At 53.0% G+C, this 17617-nt stretch overlaps 1 protein-coding gene across 1 annotated transcript in view; it reads right to left on the reverse strand.

Annotated features, from left to right (window-relative positions):
- Window positions 1-17617, reverse strand: part of LOC138165435 (KICSTOR complex protein SZT2-like) — a 78181-nt gene that overhangs the window by 60440 nt on the left and 124 nt on the right. Inside the window, exons 2-11 of the mRNA XM_069093794.1 lie at window positions 17319-17444; window positions 17058-17237; window positions 16684-16854; window positions 12278-12409; window positions 11932-12070; window positions 11614-11720; window positions 11166-11376; window positions 10916-11086; window positions 10580-10814; window positions 10333-10462 (exon numbers count right to left, since the gene is read on the reverse strand). Coding sequence (XP_068949895.1) covers window positions 10333-10462; window positions 10580-10814; window positions 10916-11086; window positions 11166-11376; window positions 11614-11720; window positions 11932-12070; window positions 12278-12409; window positions 16684-16854; window positions 17058-17237; window positions 17319-17444 — 1602 coding nt within the window. The remainder of the gene's footprint in view (window positions 1-10332; window positions 10463-10579; window positions 10815-10915; window positions 11087-11165; window positions 11377-11613; window positions 11721-11931; window positions 12071-12277; window positions 12410-16683; window positions 16855-17057; window positions 17238-17318; window positions 17445-17617) is intronic.

Genomic DNA, 17617 nt, shown 5'->3' on the forward strand with positions numbered 1-17617 from the left:
AGCCCTTTTTGTGGTGACAAAAAAAAAAAAAGAAATGGAAATTGAGGAGATGCCCGTCAATTAGAGAATGGCTGAACAACTTGTGGTATATGATTATGACAGAATACTATTGTACTATAAGAAATAATAAGCAGGATGCTCTCAGAATAATCTGAAAAGACTTACATGAACTGATGCAATGTGAAGTGAGCAGAACCAGAACACTGTGCACAGTTAACAGCAACATTGTATAATGATCAACTGTGAATAACTTAGCTATTCTCAGCAACACAACAATCTAAGACAATTCTGAAGGACTTGCGTTGAAAAATGTTATCCCCCTTCCAGACAAAGAACTGATGGAGTATGAGTGCCAATCAAAGCATACTTTCTTTTACTTTATTTTTCTTGGTGGGGGTGAAGGGTGAGAGAGAGGGGTAGGTTTGGTCTGTGTTTTCTTTTGCAACATAACTAATATGCTATGAGTGTGTGTGTAGAGGGACAGGAGGAGGAATTGGACCATTAGTTTTATTGGTACAGGGAACATCCTGGCAAGGAAATTCTTCCTACTGATGCATTATCAGATCTGTATCACAACTTATAGTCTTAGAAAGCAGGGTAGTGCAATGAAGGGTCAGTCAGTTGGCTTGTCCACAATCATGCAGTGAAAGTAGGTGCTGAAAGTGAGATTTGAATCAGGTTCTCACGACTCCCAAAGCCAGATTTCTATCACTGTACTGCACCGTCTTGCATTCATTATTATAAGAAAAAAAGGTGTATTCATCTCTTTCTCTGTCTCTCCCTTCCTCTTTCCCTACAAGTGTTGGCAAATACTAAAATACTACTACTCCTCTGGTAGTAAGCTGACATTTCCTTTAGTCTATAGATTACAATAAATTTTAAAATGACCAATCTAAAAAAAAAAACAAAACAAAAACGATAACATGGAAATGGGTTTTGCATAACTACATGTGTATAACCTATATCCAATTGATTACCTTCTCAATGAAGGGGAAAGGGAGAAAGGGAGGAAAGGAGGGAGAAATTTAGAACTCAAAATTTAAAAAAATGATTATTACAAATTGTTTTCACATGTACTTAGGAAAAAATTTAAAAAGAGAAAAGAAACGACTACCATCCTTCTGAAATCCCTTGGCATTTATCTTGGACTCTCTCGCCACTCAGATCCAATCAGCTGCCAAAACTCATCTTTCTCCACCAGCTCTCTCTCAATCCTTTCTCCAGTCACAGAGCTAACTACCACCTTTGTTCAGACCCTCCTCGCCTCTTGCCTAGATTTTTGCAACGGCCTCCTAACTAGTCTCCCTGACTTGTCATTCCCCTCTTCCACACTGCTGCCAAAGCAGCACAGATCTGAATGTCACTCCCCTACTTAATAAACTCCGGTGGCTCCCTACTGCCTCTTAGGTTAGCTTTTCCATCCCTCTTGAACCTTGCCCTGACTTGTCTTTCCAGCCTCACTGCACCCAACTGCCTCCCTGTCATGGCCTGTGATCTAGCCAAACTGGCTTTCTCCATATTTTTCATCAACAACACTCTGCCTCCTGTCTCCCTTCCTTTGTCCTGGATAACCCCTATCCCTGGAATGCAATCCCTCCTCATCTCTGCTTCAACAAACCCCTCTCTTCCTTCTAGAAACACCTACCTGAAGTGTCTCCTTTTATGTGAAAGCATTTCCCAATCATCTGTCACTGGTGTCCTCTCTTCCAGACTAGCTTGTGTTTAATGAGTTGGGATTAATTCACACTGTATTTATGCTGTCCATATCTACGTGTGTCTGCACAGTCACCACGCAAAGAGGAATTTTTTTATTCGCCATCAGTGTTCTCAGCACCTAAAGCAGCGCCTGGTACGTCATAGATACTGATTAATTGTGAAGGGCCATTTCTACTTGCTCAATAAGCCTGAGTTCAAATGTGGCATCATCTTGGTCCCATTTGTGATGAAAACCTTTGCATTTTCCTCTTTCAATCTCACCCTGAAATGACCCCAGAACAAGAAGACAAGAGTGTGTAATTGTGCCTGTCAAGCTTTCTTTAAACTGGTTTTGTTTCCCTGCACTACCCTTCAGTGTTTTATGAAGCACCATGTCCTTCCCATAAGATTCTCTAGGTCGGGACCGCCTGCTGCCACCATTGGTAAGAATTCTTCTGGTCTTTTGTCATAGCCACTGCTTCACACTGGTTGAAATTCTACATAAAACTACTATGCTTGGGGGTGAATGTCCTTTTTTCAGTCCATTTCCCATTTTTCAGTGATAAAAACCTCATGTCTATAGGTCAGATTAGAGTTGTTTTATTTCTGTTCCTTCACTTATTATTTTTCTTACTCTAGTTTCACACTAATTTTTAAGAGCAGCAAGATGGCACAGTGAATAGAGCTGGGCCTGGAGTCAGGAAGACCGGAGTTCACACCTGGTTTCAGACACACACTAGTGGTGTGACCCTGGGCAAGTCACTTACCTCAGTTTCCTCATCTGTAAAAGGAGCTAAAGAAATGGCAAACCACTCTAGTATCTTTGCCAACAAAACTTCAGATGGGATCATGAAGAGTCAGACACAACTGAAATGACTGAACAATCAATTTTTAACTCTGCTCTAACAAGTCAGTTATCTTTCTACACACACACACACACACACACACACGGAGCTGATTCCATAATGACTTCCAAGTCAGGAATATATGGGTACTCATCTGGCAAAACCCAATAAATATCATTTCTACGGTGTTATTTGGCATTATTTTCACAGGGTGAAACAAAGAACAAGCCTGGTGACCATCACATCTGGTCCTCGCCTCTTCCTTGTTCAAAGCAGATGTCCACACCACGTGGCCAGGAGGCTTCTGTGGGGCAGACACCCTCTGATGTCTCTTTCTTTGCTCCTGAACCATGTTTTCTGCCATTTGCTCTTGCTCTCACCTCTGCTGACCTTTGTGTTGAAGTATCAGTTATCTAAGAACATGTAGTTCTTCACACTCATTCCCTTCACTTTCATCCTACATTAACAGATGTCACAGAAACTAAAATGATCTTCCTCGTGGCCACTGCCCAACAGCAGTCCTGAGCAGGGCAGCAGAGGACTGGGCACCCTGTGCACACACCAGCTCCATCAGGCACAATCTGGCTTCACGAGTCAAGATTTTCTTCTGACGTTAATTATGGCCAAGACTGAGAGCACTCAGTTCTTCCAGTGTTCTGCATCCTCAGCCCTTGAACAAGGTCCTGCCTCACACTGAGGGCAACATTACAATATAGAGATGGTTTGAATACACTGTAATTACTTTGTTTCAGGCTTGGCCATATCCAAATGATTCACCTCAGGTGCCTGGCTTGCTGATGATAAATCTCCCTGTATTGGCCTGACTGAGCTAAGGAAAGTAGCCAGACCAATGCAAATGAAAGTAATATTTAAAAAACAATTGTACTCCTATTAATTAATTAGTTGTAACTACTATTTTGTTCCCAAGAACCAATGATGGAAATATACTTTCTTCTGCTCTGGAGAGCTAGCAGGGACGGTAAATGTGCAGTGTGATGCACGGTCAGATGTAAACACTTCACCTGCTGGTTTTGTTTAATGAATTTGCTTCATTATGAGAAAGGGTCCAAGGGGGGAGGGTAGAAGCCAAGGGGAAGTGAGTATCATGTAAAAAATTGGAGGTCCTAACCACTTACCGAGGCTGCCCCTTCTACTTCAGAGAGCACCAATGTTTATGGAGTTTTCCCTCATATTCAACTTAAATTTGTTTCTTTGAACCTTTCTCCATTTCTCCTGGTTGTGACCTCCGAGGCCAAGCAAAGTCTGATCCTTCCTCCACAGGATAGCAGTAAGTACTTGAAAACAACTGAATCTCCTGAGTTTTCCTTCAGATGATCCACACATGGCAGAGAGGCAAGGTCTTCTGCCGTCGCACACCAACATCTTTCTTAAAGTGCCCTGGACAGAGCACAATTCTCTGCATGTGGTCTGACCTCCCTATTTCTGGAAGCCAGGCCACTCTATGCAATCCCAGATTCCCTTTGGTAGCAGCTACAGGCTACTGCTCATTCATATTCTCCTAAATCCCTCAGAGCCTTTCTCAGGTGCATGGCTGCTTGGCTAGTATTTCCCCATATTCCATTTAGGAAGCTGGTTTTTTTAAACCAAGGGCTCATAAAGAAACACTACATTTATCTCTATTGATTTTTCAGCCCCAGGTTCCAGAATGTTGAGACCTTTGTGGATCTCTGTATCAGCCTCACATAAATTTGATAAGCATACCATCCAAAGCCACCAGTCTTTTATTTTCTGTTTCCTTGTGCATATTCACACTCTCCCTTAATAGAGGGCAAGGTTATGAACAGCAGTGGCCCTTTCCTCTTGGCTTCTGTGTCCCTAGCATGGGGCAGAGGGCCTGGAACACAGCAGGTACTTAATCAATGCCTGAATCCCTGCCCTGACTCACGAAAGACTCGTCTGGCCACTGTACCAGCTCTGACACCATCCCAGCACACCACCCTGAGTTCACGCTGTCCCGAGTGTGCCACGCCCCACACCTGGCCTTGCCCTGATCTCCCTTCATAATCCTGGCACCAAAGGAAACGAGGCTGGCTGCCAAGGCCTGCAGCCAGCACTCCAGTAGGGCAAAGTGTCTGAGCCCCAGCACTAACCACATAGCTTATGTTATGCCCCAGCATTTTGCCAGGAATCAAAGGCAGGGTCACTGCCTCATAAATTCAGGCTCTTTTCTCTCTTCCCCTTTTGCTGCCCTTTTTCTGATTCCCATGACAGGGCTCAGCCAATGCCTCCAGGTTGTCTTTCCCCTGGGCCAGGGGACCTGAACGCCTCTGACACAGCTCTGAGTTTGGGTCCTGATGCTCTGAGCACTCTCTCCGTCAGTCTCTATCTCATCTATCCTAATAGCTGTCCGAGCTGCCTGTACCCTTTCTGTCTTGCTTTGTTTCCCTCACCGGCTTCACTTCATTCTGAGCTTGAGTCTTTCTCTTAACGCTGCTTCACCTCGCACATCATCAGGGCGCTTCGCACACAGAGAGCACGATAAATTCATCAATCAGTTGTCAGCTTCTCTTCCCTGCCCTGTAGGCTGGCAGGAAAGGTCCCTGTGCATCCACACTGGACCCTCCCAGCCAGAACTGCTTCGCTTTGTATCTTCAGACCTGCTCCTTTAGCATCTTTCTTGCTCGTGGCCTGATCTCCCCTGAAGCATTTTATTTCATGGGATCCTGCCTATCATTCCACTGGACCCTTTGAAATCTGCTCTCCCCAAATCTAAGGAGCCTGTCACACCAAAGCCAGATTTCCTCTTCTCTAGCACAAACTCTAGGAAAGAACAGTTACTTACTCCCAAGGTCCTCATCATTTCAATCCCAGTCAGATCAGCTGAGCCCTGGGCTTGGAGTGGGCCAGACCTTAATCTGAAGCCTGCATCAGACTGACTGACTATGGGACCCTGGGCAATTCACCCACCTCCATCAGCCTCAGTTTCCTCATCTGCAACATGGGAATAACAACAGCACCTGTCTCCCGGGGGGCTGTGAGGACCTAAGGAGACAGCCTCTGTAACACACTTTGCAAACCTTGAAGTGCGATGTAAACGTCTGCTGCTACTATCAGCCGCTGGACTCAAAACGAGACAGAGAAGCTGAGTCAGGAAAACAAGGGCATCATGATGAGGACAACAACATCAGTACAGCCAGCGGCCCATCAAAAGCGAGCGTGACAAAGCGACATGAGGAGACACCCCATCCCACTGGCGTGGCACCCATACGCTCCAAATGTGCTAATGTGCTGGGAGGGGGAGGCGATAGTTTTCTTTTTCTTTTTGTCATTAAAGAACAGTACTTGTTACACAGAAGGGTTCTCTGGAAGGGGGAGAAACTGATACAAAAAGAAGACATCCATAAAAACATTTTAAAATTTAAGAAAAAGGAAGAGAAGAGGCCCTGGGCCCCACATCTGCTCAGTCTAGGCGCCCCCTCCACTCCTCCTGCCCTCCCCTCAGAGCTTATGCCAGGCACTGCTTTCTGCATGAAGCTTTTCCTGATCCCCCTAGAATCCCACTGATTCCTGCCCCGAGGGCAGCTGTGCTACTGAGAGGCAGCCTCAGAGCTAGGAAGCCTAGCATTCAGGTGCCACCTCCAGCCCACTGGTTGGGGGCCCCATTGTTTTCTGAGACTAAGAGGGTGACAACTTGTCACCTGGGAGTTCCATATGCCAATTACTTCAGCCCCCGCCTCTCTGCCTGTACATGCTCCATACATGCCCATACATGCACATGGGGTTTTCCTAGATGGCATCCCCAGTGGATAACAGTGCCTGGCATATAGCAGGCACCTAATGCTTGCTGGCTGTGGAGAATACCATCTTTCTTCTGAGGTGTCTGAAGCCAGGGCCTACGCAGGGCAAATTCCTGCCAGAAGTCACATTGTGGCTGAGTGGCAGGACTGGCCTTGAAACCACAGGATTTCTGATAGAGTGGGGCAAAGACTAACTGGGGCCACAAAAGGGCCTGCAGACACACCCCATGAATGCTGCTGAGAAGTGACCCCACCACTGAGGGTGGGGAATGAGCTAAGGAAGGGATGGGGAAAAGGTCCCTGTATCCTGTGCCCAGGGTGGAGCTGCCTAGCAAGCCCTGACTGAGGGGCACACTTATGTGCCAGCTCAGGAAGCCAATTCACAGCCAACACTTCCTTCCCTGGCTGGGAGCTGGCAGACTACCCTAGACTTCAGACCCGTTAGCAGCTCAAGATCTCCATGCAGGACAACCTCTAGGCCCACTGACAACATGTTCTTCAAGCATTTTAAGTATGAAACTAGCACCATGACTGAAGAAAACTTGGTAGGACAGAGACCATGATGCCATCTGGAGGGTGCAGCCTACTCTGGACATGGGCCCAGGCTAGGCTCAGGGACATCTCCTGAGAGCTGGTCCCACCCTACCTCTCCTCCCTGCTGTGACATCTGGGAAGGACAAACAATGGAGCCACACAGCTGACAAGATGGTGAAGGGCCCTGGCGTCCAATGAGAAGGAACGGTGGCTATGGTCTCTCTTGAGGGGCCTCCAGGGTTCCCATCCCTGCTCTGGCCCCTCCTACATCTGTAATGGAGGGACACCACAATCTTGCACTCAATACTGTTCCCATGCCTCCTTACTGTTCTACCCTAATTGAAAAAACCTCCTGGGATCTCCAGAAGTGTGGCCCCAGCCCAGGACAGGGAGCCGCAGAAGGATGTGGGAGGGATAATGAGGTTCAGAGCAGAAGCAGGCCTCAGCCTGGGGTCAGGAAGGATGCACCAGAAAGAACTGGAGTGGTAGCAGCTATGCCGAGTCTGCTCATGATCAGAAGTGACAAGAGAGGGGCCTGAAACCCCTCTCTCCACTCAGAAGACCAGGTCCCTACCACTTCTCCCCTGGACCACTGGTTTCCCCGAGTCCAGGCTCTCCCCTCTTCAATCCATCCTTCACTAAGATTCCTGACACAGACCTGACCACACTACTCCCCTTCTCAAAAATCATCCAAATTTCTCTCATCTGGAGGACAAATACAAGCTGGGAACCCTAGAACCTCAGAGGCCTCAGCCAAGTCCAAACCTGAATCCTCTCTATGAAGGAGAAGTTGCTATGTGCTGAGGTGATTAATCCACTAATCCATAAACTCTGGCACCCTGCCCCATGCAGGCACTGCCCTGGGCCACAGAAGACGGGCCTGGTCTTCAAAAATGTTACATTCTGCTGCATGTACACACATCCAACATGCAGGTAGAAGAAGATATAAAATAAATTCAAGACAACTTTCTGGGGACAGTTCCTGGCAAGGAAGAAACCTAAGATTCTAGGGAGCAGAGAGGAGAGGTGAGGAAGAATGCTCCAAGAAGGGGGGGCTCTGGGCAGGCAAAGAGCAAAAGGAGACAGACAGGTGGCCTGGACTGTAGAGGGAGGGAAGGGGAGGCAGGTAAATAAAGCTGGAAGGGTAGCCTGGTATCTGGCTGTGGCCAGCGGCAGGAGGGAGCCAATGGAGTTCAGGGCACTTTGGGAAAACATTTTTGACACTGTGTGGAGACAGGAGTGGAGTAGGCGGAGATTCATGATCATAAGATGTCCTTCAGCCATCACCCAGTCCAGCCCATTCTAGAAAGGAAGCCCCACTAAAACACCGCCCAGGACAAGGAGCTCACTCCCTCCAAACACTGACTGGGCTCATTTCCGGCAGTCACTGTTGGGAGGTTTCTCCTGACAAAGAGTTGGGATCGGGCCTGATGGCTCCTGGTTCTGCCATCTGGAACGGAGCAGAACCAGGCTGAGCCCCGCCCCCCCTTCCCCGAGTCTTCCCCCCTCCCGGCCCCTCCCCCCCCCGCCCCCCCCCCCCCCCCGCCTGGGCTGCACACGCAAGTACCACCTCCGAGCTCCTGGGAGCTGGCCTCCCTCAGGACAGCCCCAGACTGAGCGTAGTCATGCTCAGCTCGCAGTCCACTCTAACCCTCAGCTGCTTTCTCTCTGTGCCTCTCCCATCTTCTACTTGCAAAGATAACTTTTTGTCCACAAGGGCAAGACTTTACGTTGATGCCCAATACTGAACTTCTTCTTCAAAGGCTCCAGCCAATGGGCTAGCATCCTGACTGCTCCCACTGCAACAGCCTCCTCCCCAACGAGGGCTCACGCCTCTACCCTCTATCAACAAGAATGTGAAGCATGTATTAAATGCCTGCCGTTAGTGCACACTGGGCCGCAGGCCCCCCCACCCTTGTGCCTGACCTCTGATTCCCCTACCAGTCCCAGACAACAGGGTGAAGGGTCAGAGCTGAGAGGCCATGTCTGCTGACTCAGGGCCAAGGGTCTTTCTACAACATTCAGTCAGTAAAAGCATTCCTTAGGACAATGACGTGAGTGCCAAGGAAGCTTTGTGCCCAGCCTCTACCACATGCTCCCTTCAATGATGCCATCTAGAGTTTTACAACCTGAACCCATCTCACTGTCTACCCATGACAAAATCCCTTCTTTTCCTTTTTTGTGGAAAACAGGGACACTCACTCACTTCTCTCCAGTCCTGAGAAGCTGCCCTCTCCCTCTCAGAAGTCACAGCTGCTGGAGATGGAGTGCTTCCAGGGTGGGGCCAGGGCAGAGGGGGCTCTCCACTCGTCTCCCTGGTTGTTGCCAGCAGTGCAGGCAGTAAGGAGTGGCGTGGCTCTCTGTCCTGTCTGCCTGAGCAGTGTCCAGACCCTTCCCCAAACCCTATGGGTTGTCCTAAGATCAGATTCCATCCTGGCAGGACTGGCTTTCTCTCTCATCTTTCTCCTGCTGCTGGCTGGCTTTTACTTCAATCTCCTAGGGAAGTTTTAAAAATCTAAGCTGGCGAGGAAGCACCCTGGGCATCATTTGGTCGCCTTGACTCTGAAAAGAGCCTTCCCCAGCTGGGCTCTGGGCTAACTGGAGGGGGATGTCTTCTCACTCTCCACTTCCATTTAGGCAGCACCCCGAGCTGGCCCCCTCCCTCCTGCCTGGAAGCACAAAGAAGCCCCCAAAGGTCCAGGTAAGGGCCACCTCCTACAGACACTCTGCCCTGTTGGTGCCACCCCCTTCCTTCAGGGAGCAGTAATGGATTTATCTGCTCACATGCTGAAAGCCCCAGCAGAATATCAGCTCCTGGGTAGAAGAGACAGTTTGGTTTACCTTGGGGTCGCTAGGACCCAGCACAGGGCCTGGCACACAGCAGACTGCTAATAAGAATTTGCTGAACTGAACTGAAGTGCTTGGGGAGTTCCTGAGCTGAGCCAGTCAATGCCTTCCACGGTTAGCCGGGAGTCCAGGGCAGGCCGGAGGCCCAGGCCATGTAATGCCTGCCTTCCAAGGCCAACAGGCTAGTTCTTGGCTTCTCAGCAGAATCCCTTTCTTTCCCAGAAATGCCATCCTGTCTAGACTGTCCTTGCTGGAAAGTGAGTTTTCCTAGTCAGTGTCTGCAGCCTCGAAGCCAGCCTGGGCTCGGAAGCCACAGAGGAAGGCTGGTGGTGGCTGCTCGAGTCTCCCTCCCTGGGATGCAAACAAAATCCTGGGTCTGGGTTTTAGAGGGATCAAGCCGAGCTCCTGACAACTCAGAGCTGGTCATGCTCCACTGATGGGCATTTCAAAGCTTCCTGCTGGGTTCTTCAGTCAGTTTCCCTCAGTTTTCAAAGGAACACAACTCAGAACAAGGAGCTTCCCCTGGGCCTAGTGCAGGCCACATGCCAGACTTGGGGAAGGGACTGAGAGCTTGGACAAAACACTGAGGGCCTGGGTGCAGGGACAAGGTCTCAGAGGGGAACCTCAGGTAAGGAAGGGCAAGAGTAACTTACTGGGGTGGTGGAGCCAGGTGGGATATAGAAGAGGGGAACTCCACTCTTGGTGCTGTCAGGAAGTGTGAAATGTTCTGGGACAGAAGAGAAAGCCTGCAGGTGTGCTAGCATCTGGTCTGTCTGGTTAATGCTGCAAGAGAAGCGGCAATAGAATGAGGCCATGTCTCCCCCAAACACAGCAGGTGTGGTGGCTCCGAGGGGGTGAGGGGACAGTAGTGGCCTGAGACACGTGCCAGGGGAAGCTCACCTCTGCAGCGTGTTCCAGAAGCGGCGGATGACGTGGGTGCGGTAGAGGGAGCGGATGGGCTGCCGCAGGGCACAGGACACATCATGCAGGATGTCATAGCCTCCCTCCATGGTCACTTCCACCCACGTCCCCCGAGGCCCCGCACACTCCAGGGGCCAGGGGGCCAGGGCCACGTACTCAATCCTCATGTTGTGTTTCCACAGCAGCACCAGCTTCACCTCCAAGTGGGAGCCCCCTGCAGGGGAGGGGAGTGGGGTCAGCCAGAACTCGGGGCACCCGGCCACCCACTCAGGCCCTGCGCCTCTCCATGGCCAGGCACCTCAGCAGGACCCCCACCTCTGGCCAGGGTGACCTCACGGACGCTGTAGCCCTCCCTCAGCCGCACGGACACAGTGCTGACCAGGTCGGCAGGCACCTCCTTCTCTGCATGCTTCTTCCGGCGCAGCGCCAGGGCGGGGTTGCTGCTGGCAGACACCAGATGTTCATTGAACAGGCGGTGCTGGGAGCCTGGGGAGGGGCAGGCAGGGAGTCAGGGCTGGGGCTCCCGGGGCCAGCCCTGCCTCCGCTCTGCCCACTCCCTCCTCACCACAGTAGTACTCCGGATTCAGGGCCTCGCCGCTGTGCAGGAAGGAATAGAGCAGAAATGCCCGGTGGTAGACACTCAGGCCCAGGCTGCTGGGCTCTGGCTCAGGACACGTGGAGAGGTAGGAACCAAAGGTGGCCATGGCCATGAACTTCATCAGCTCCACGTTAGGCACGTGGCCGAAGCTGCAGTCATAGGAGTACACGCCCCCCACCTGGGGAGAGGTAGGGGCAGGCTGGGGGGGCGCAGGGGCCACAAGGCCCACCCCAAGCCTCCACTGATGGAACGAGACTCTTTGAGAGGCAGCAAGTTTGAGGCTGGAGGCCACATGCAGAGGATGTCACGGGTTGAGCTGATGCCCTGGGCAAGGGACTGGGTAAGAGAGGGGAGCACCAAGGGAGAGCCCTGAGAATGTAGCCCAGGACCTGAGGCAGGGCCCTGAACTACGTACCTGCACGAAGGAACACGCCACGGTGCCACTCCGTAGCTGATTCAGCAGCGTCTCACAGACTGCGACATCTGGGACGCTGGTCACCCCATCAGTGATCACAATGATACCTGAGGAGGGGGCAGCAGTCAGCCCCTGTGCGCGGCTAGGCCGAGGCCCCAAGCCCAGCTCGGCCTCTAAGATGCCAGCATCACCAGAGTCACTGAGCCTTGGAGGTGCCCAAGCTGTGCCCTCAGGTAGAAAGACCCCAAGTCCCTGAGAGCCCTGGGCTCCCTTCCCACATCACCATCACGTCCCATCCCTCCCCCAGTGCCCGCTAACCAGCACTAGAGTTAGACGGCAGAAGCTGCAGAGCTAGAATGCCTTGGCGGATCATACTGACGAGGCCGATGTCAGCTGTCACCATGGAGACCCCAGCTGAGCTGGGGGGACGGTCCTGGCCCAAATGGGACGCATCCACCTAACCCCGGGCCCATGAGAAACACTGTTACTGTTTCTTGCCTACGTACAACAGCCCAACCTGATGGCTCCGTCCTACCCCATCAAGTCCACAGCCCAGAGTCTGCTCCCCACCACCATGCCCCAGGGTGCAGAGGTACCCAGCCTGTGACCATGTGCTTGAGTCATGCCCTTGGGACACAGAAGTGGTCAGCTCCTGCCCATGTACCTGGCTCCGGGGCTCATACTGCTGCTGGAGTGTGGCAGCCACCTTGTTCTCGAAGACACAGAGCTGGGCATATACCTGCTGCAAGAAGGTCTCTCGCCGAGAAGGCTCCAAGAGACAGCCCTGAACCAGCACCTGGCAGGGAGGGATTGGCTCAGGAAGACCTTGGGATGATGCTTTCACCACCTAACAACCCTCCCCCCAAGAACAGCTGTCATGTCCCCAGAAATTGTCACTAAACATGCCTAGCTCTGGCTATCGCTCTCATGATGAGCCAGCTGCCTTCCTCTGGACCCCCTCCAGACCCTTCATATCCTTACTGAAATGGAACCCAAAGGAGGTCAGACTAGCCTCCATGAACAGTAAAGTGACAGCAATGGACTGAGCGCTGGGCCTCAAGGGAGGAAAACCTGAGTTCAAATCTGGCCCCAGATATTTCCTAGCTTTGTGACCCTGGGAAAGTCACTTAATCAGTTTCCCTCAGTTTCCTCATCTATAAAATGGGGGCTGGAACAGCCCTGCCTCGTCACAGGGTGGTTGTGAGGATCAAATGAGGTATTTGGAAAACAGCACACACAGTGCTGGGCACACAGTAGGTGCTATATAAACACTTGTTCCTCTTAGCAGGGGTGGGGGTGGGGGAGAGGTGGTAGAGGAAATGCTCAGAGATCTGAACTGGAATCCCCTTCCTGACATTTACTAGCATCAGATGGCGCTGAGCGGACCACAGGCAAGTGTCTTCACTTTTGTAAGCCTCAGGCTCCCCATGGGTAAAAGAGAGACAATAATGCCTAGAGTTCCTCCCTCACGAGGTGGCAGCGAGTCTCAAGAGAATGCCAGACTTGCTGAATCGCTTGACCTAGCCAGTTATCAGTCGCTCAGGCTGTGTGTGTGCACTTGGGCTCCCTGGGGCTGGGACATCAGGCACAGACACAATAAAAGCCAAGTTTATTACACAGTTAAATACTTATAAAATCAATTCTCTTTTATTCTGAATGCGGCCTCAAACACGAGTCTTTGTACACACAAAGGAGAAGGGAAAGAGGATCGTCCACAAAACTGTGACTCTCTCTAAAGAGCTGGATCTAGATTCTGCATCCACTGTGAAGCAGACAAACCTCCCCATCATGCTGTGTAGGCTCCCAGAAGACAAGGACCTTGGGACTGGGTCTTGAGTTTCCCCAGTGCCTGGCACCTAGAAGGTCCTCCTAAATGCCTGGGGAGTGACTGCTGCCCAAAGAGGCAAAGGACTCAGAAGAAAAGTGGAGGTCTGGGAAGTGAGCAGCTGATGAAAAAAAGATGGGTTCTGAGAAGAGGATAATGGAATTTCAGTTCACAAGCACAGCTTTCTGCTAGGTGGAGAGAGCCCCCAAAAGACAAGTCCTCACAAATCCAGGCAAAAGGGTTTTAAAGTGAAGAGGAAACAGGCCACCTCTGTCTACCCCACCAGCCAAAGTTGCGATGATGAAGGCAGTGGGGAATGATGCACAGGAAATCCAAGGTATACACCAAAGATCCGGCCGGATCCTGGCACACATGGCCTCTGAGGGCACTGGGGGGGCTCTCTCCACCTAGGAGCAGGGCAGCAGCTGTGACCTGGGAGGGGAGGTGGCTGGAGATGAGGCCCATGACTGCAGCATGGCTGCAGGAGGGGCAAGGGAAGGGAGGCAAGAGAACCACCCATCATTAGATCTCAAGAAAGCAAACTCACGTTAGGAGAGTTCAGAGCCAGAGAAGAGTATTTCAGCAAAGACCATGCGCAGAGAGAACAGTGACCTGGTCACAGGAGGGGACCACAGATTGCCAGGACAGAAGGCAGAAGAGTCACTACCTGGAGGAATCAGACCCAGGATCTGATTCTCACTCAATGGCTGGGCTTGGAGTCGAGGACCTGAATCCAAATGCACTCATGCGACCTTAGACAAGTCACTGCACCAAATGGGGGTCTCAAGTCTGAGGTCCCTCCCAGATAGATCTAGAATGACAAGCAGGTTGTGGCCAATGGTCACTTGGATCTGTGCCATAAAAGGAAGGGACAGACAAGTCAGACACGTCCCTAGATTCTAACGGTGAGCCCCCTCCCAAGAGAAAACTTAACAGAGAAAGCCAGTCTGAGAAACAAGAACCTCAAGAACAAAACAGAGACAAAAGAAAAAGCGCTGTGGATGTGACAGAGAGCGTGAAGAGCTCCCTGCAGCTCCGCAGCCGCGAGCGGCCGCTCCCCAGCAGGATGTATCAAGGGAGGGCAGGGCAGAGGACGGCAAGGCCTCTGAGGCCTGGCAGGCCCTGACCAACGGTCATCCACCCTCTGCTTGCAGCCCAGGATAGGGAGCTCACCCTGTGCACCGTGGGGCGGCTCTCATGGGGAGGAAGCTTGTTCTGACACAAACTCCTGGGTCCATCCTTAAAGGCCAAACAGTGAGAGCAGCTCTCTCGCCCACAGGCAGAACAACAACGCCTCATGTAATGGGCCACAGATGGCATCAGCATGGCCAGAATCTTGCTTACCTTTTCAAAAGACATTTGTAGAAAAAAAGCACAGGAAAAAGCAGCAGAATAGTACGAGGGAGAAAGATCTGGGGGTCCTGGTGGGCAGTTAGCAGTTCACCATGGAAATATCTGAAGTGAACTCAAAGTCGGTCTAAGTTAAGCGGGGAGGTGGCCATGGCCAGCACTCAGGACTGGCGCCGTATCTGAGGAAGGCAGTAAGAGGGAGGAACAAAACCAAAGCAAGGAGAGACCGGAGATGTGGAAGGAGCCAGGGCTCACATTCAGCCTGGAGCAGCTGGGGCAGGAAGAAGGCGGTGGGCACAGAGAGCTGGAGACTTGGCACTGCTTGGCCCCCAAGAGCAAAGAGGGAAGCAAAACTTCTGGGGAGCAGAATCTAGGCTGACATCCTAGCACGCTCCTCAGCTGAGGGGCTTTCCAAGCCAAATGCCAACCCTTGGCGGCTGTGTCCTCTCCCGCCCCACGGTCCTGGCACTGCTTGTCTTTACAAGCTCGGCTTCACCCGGTAAGCACAGCTTGACCCCAGCCATCCTCTTCTCTTTGTTCCCTACATTCCGCCCTCAACAGCCTCACTAGCCCCCTGGATTTCACTGCTGTTCCTACACTGATGACCCCCAGTCTCCATCTCTTTGGAGCGTCAGTCCTACCTGGAGCTCCTGCAGGCATCTTGAGCGTGATGTGTGCCACCAACCACTCCTTCTGCCTTGTCCATCTTGCCCAATCTTCTCCCCCGTCAGTCAGGTTCATGCCCTCAGCCATCCTCGCCTACTCCCAGAGCCAGCCAGTCACCAAGCCGTGTCGAGCCCCTCTTTACACTGCCCATGTCTGTTCCCTTGTCTCCCCTCACACAGTCATCACCCTTGATGGCCCCACGTCACGGGCACTGCACGAGCGCACAGAGCAGCCGTCCCTTTGGCCAAAGGTATCCTCCCCAGTACAGTCTACTATAGTACAGTCCCTCTTAACCTTCATGCTCCTCCCCTTGTCACCCCCTCTGGAGCCCCAAACCTCATGACAGAACTCAAGCTCCTGTTCGGCACTGAAAGCCCTTCACAGCCCAGCTGAAGGACGGGTCCATGTCACTTTCCATCTGGCCTCCTTGCACACACAAGCACTTATCTTCTACATCCCATCTCCACACCTTTGCCCAGGCTGTGCCTCATCCTAAGAACACTCTCCTTTCTGACCTAGGCCTTCTGGAGGCCTGTCTTCAAAACTCAGCTCAAGTCCCATCTCCTTTAGGGAGCTTTCCCTAGCTCCCTTGGCTGGATCTCCCTGCATACAGCAGATGTCTAATAAGTGCTCAGAGGGGTGGGCTTACCCCCTCACCAGATGGCAACTTGTCTGGGAGGCTGAAGGAAATCTTGTTCATATCAGGTTGGATCTGGCTGCCTCAGCTTCCCTGGTTCTGGATGAGTCAGGGCATGGGGTCCCAGCACGCAGGGAGGACAGTGGGCTTTGCACAACAGAGTGGGTGTGAAGGGAGGCTGGGGTCATGTGGGCAGAAGATGATGTCTGGAGGCTACCCACACCAGGGCATCGCTATGCAAGCCCAATTCGAAAGTAAGACATCACCATGGCGAGAACACTGTGCCCAAAGGCTAGAAAAGCTCTTCAGGCTCTTCTCCCACTTGTTATTGACCACTTTCAGTGGAAGCTCAGGGAGTGAGTTACCTGTGAGGCTCACCTGGCTAAGAAGGGGCTGAGGTGGGATTTGAACCCAGAGCCCTGCCTTCAAGCTTGTCAGGCACCTGGGCATGGGGGGGAGGACACAGTGCCAGCGCTGGGACCCCTCTGCCTGGTGCCAGGACTCGGGCTCCAATCCCACCTCAGAGTGGCTGGGGCAGCCCCAGGGGGGCTGACAAAAGAGCCTCCTCCACCAGGGGCTGGCCCCTCCCTACCTGGTGGGACTGGAGGCCGATGATGGAGGAATAGGCCTGGATGGTCACGTAGATCTCCGGCTGGAAGGTGATGGAGGAGCCCGGGACTCGGAAGGGCCGAAGCAGCCCCTCCAGGCACCGGGAGAGGGCCCGGAATACCTCGTCAAAGAGAATCTCCCCAGTGGAATCATCCTGGGGGAGGGGCGGGTCAGGGGAAAGGGCCCAGACCCCAACCTGAGACTGCCCATGGGGGAGGGGGAAGGGACCCTCAGCACGCCCTCCCCAGGGCAGGTTGGGGGGCCCTCGGCACGCCCTCCCCAGGGCAGGAGGGGGGGGCCCTCGGCACCCCCTCCCCAGGGCAGGGCAGTGGGGCTGAAGGGCCCGGGGCGGCTCACCACGATGCCCGTGGATGGGCTCAGGTCCAGCTCGATGACGAAGCGGTAGCGCCACGCCAGGAAGGTGACGCGCGTGGACGGCACCAGCAGCAGCGCCCGGCCCGGGGATGCCAGCGGCTCGTCCGGCTGCCACCCCGGCGGGAGAACGCTGAGCACGGCCAGCTCAGGCTCGGAGCGGAGCTGTGGGGGCGGGGCGGTCAGCGCGCCGCGGGGGGGCACCCCCACCCCGCCCGCCCCGGACCCCGCCGCGCCCCCGCTCACCAGCTCCTCGGCCGATGCCGCCCGCACCGGCTGCCGGAGGTGGTTCAGGAACCAGGCCAGGCGCACGTTGCGGGAGATGCGGTGGCCCTTGCGCATAAGCAGGAAAACCTGCGCGGCCTCGTCCACCTGCACGGGAAGCTCGTTCCTCAGAGACCCGCCGCCCCGGGGGTTCGGGGGCGGGGAAGGGAAGGTCTGCCGACCGGCTGCCGGAAGCGAGGACGCAGGGGCCTGGAGTGCCAAGCCCAGGCTCGGGCCGGGCCCCGCGCCCCCCTCCCTGAGTTCGGCATTCCAGGCCCCGC

The sequence above is a fragment of the Petaurus breviceps genome, unplaced genomic scaffold (assembly GCF_028583685.1).
Source record: "Petaurus breviceps papuanus isolate PSGF00001 unplaced genomic scaffold, PetGlider_PUasm1.0 208, whole genome shotgun sequence".
Taxonomy (NCBI): Eukaryota; Metazoa; Chordata; class Mammalia; order Diprotodontia; family Petauridae; genus Petaurus; species Petaurus breviceps.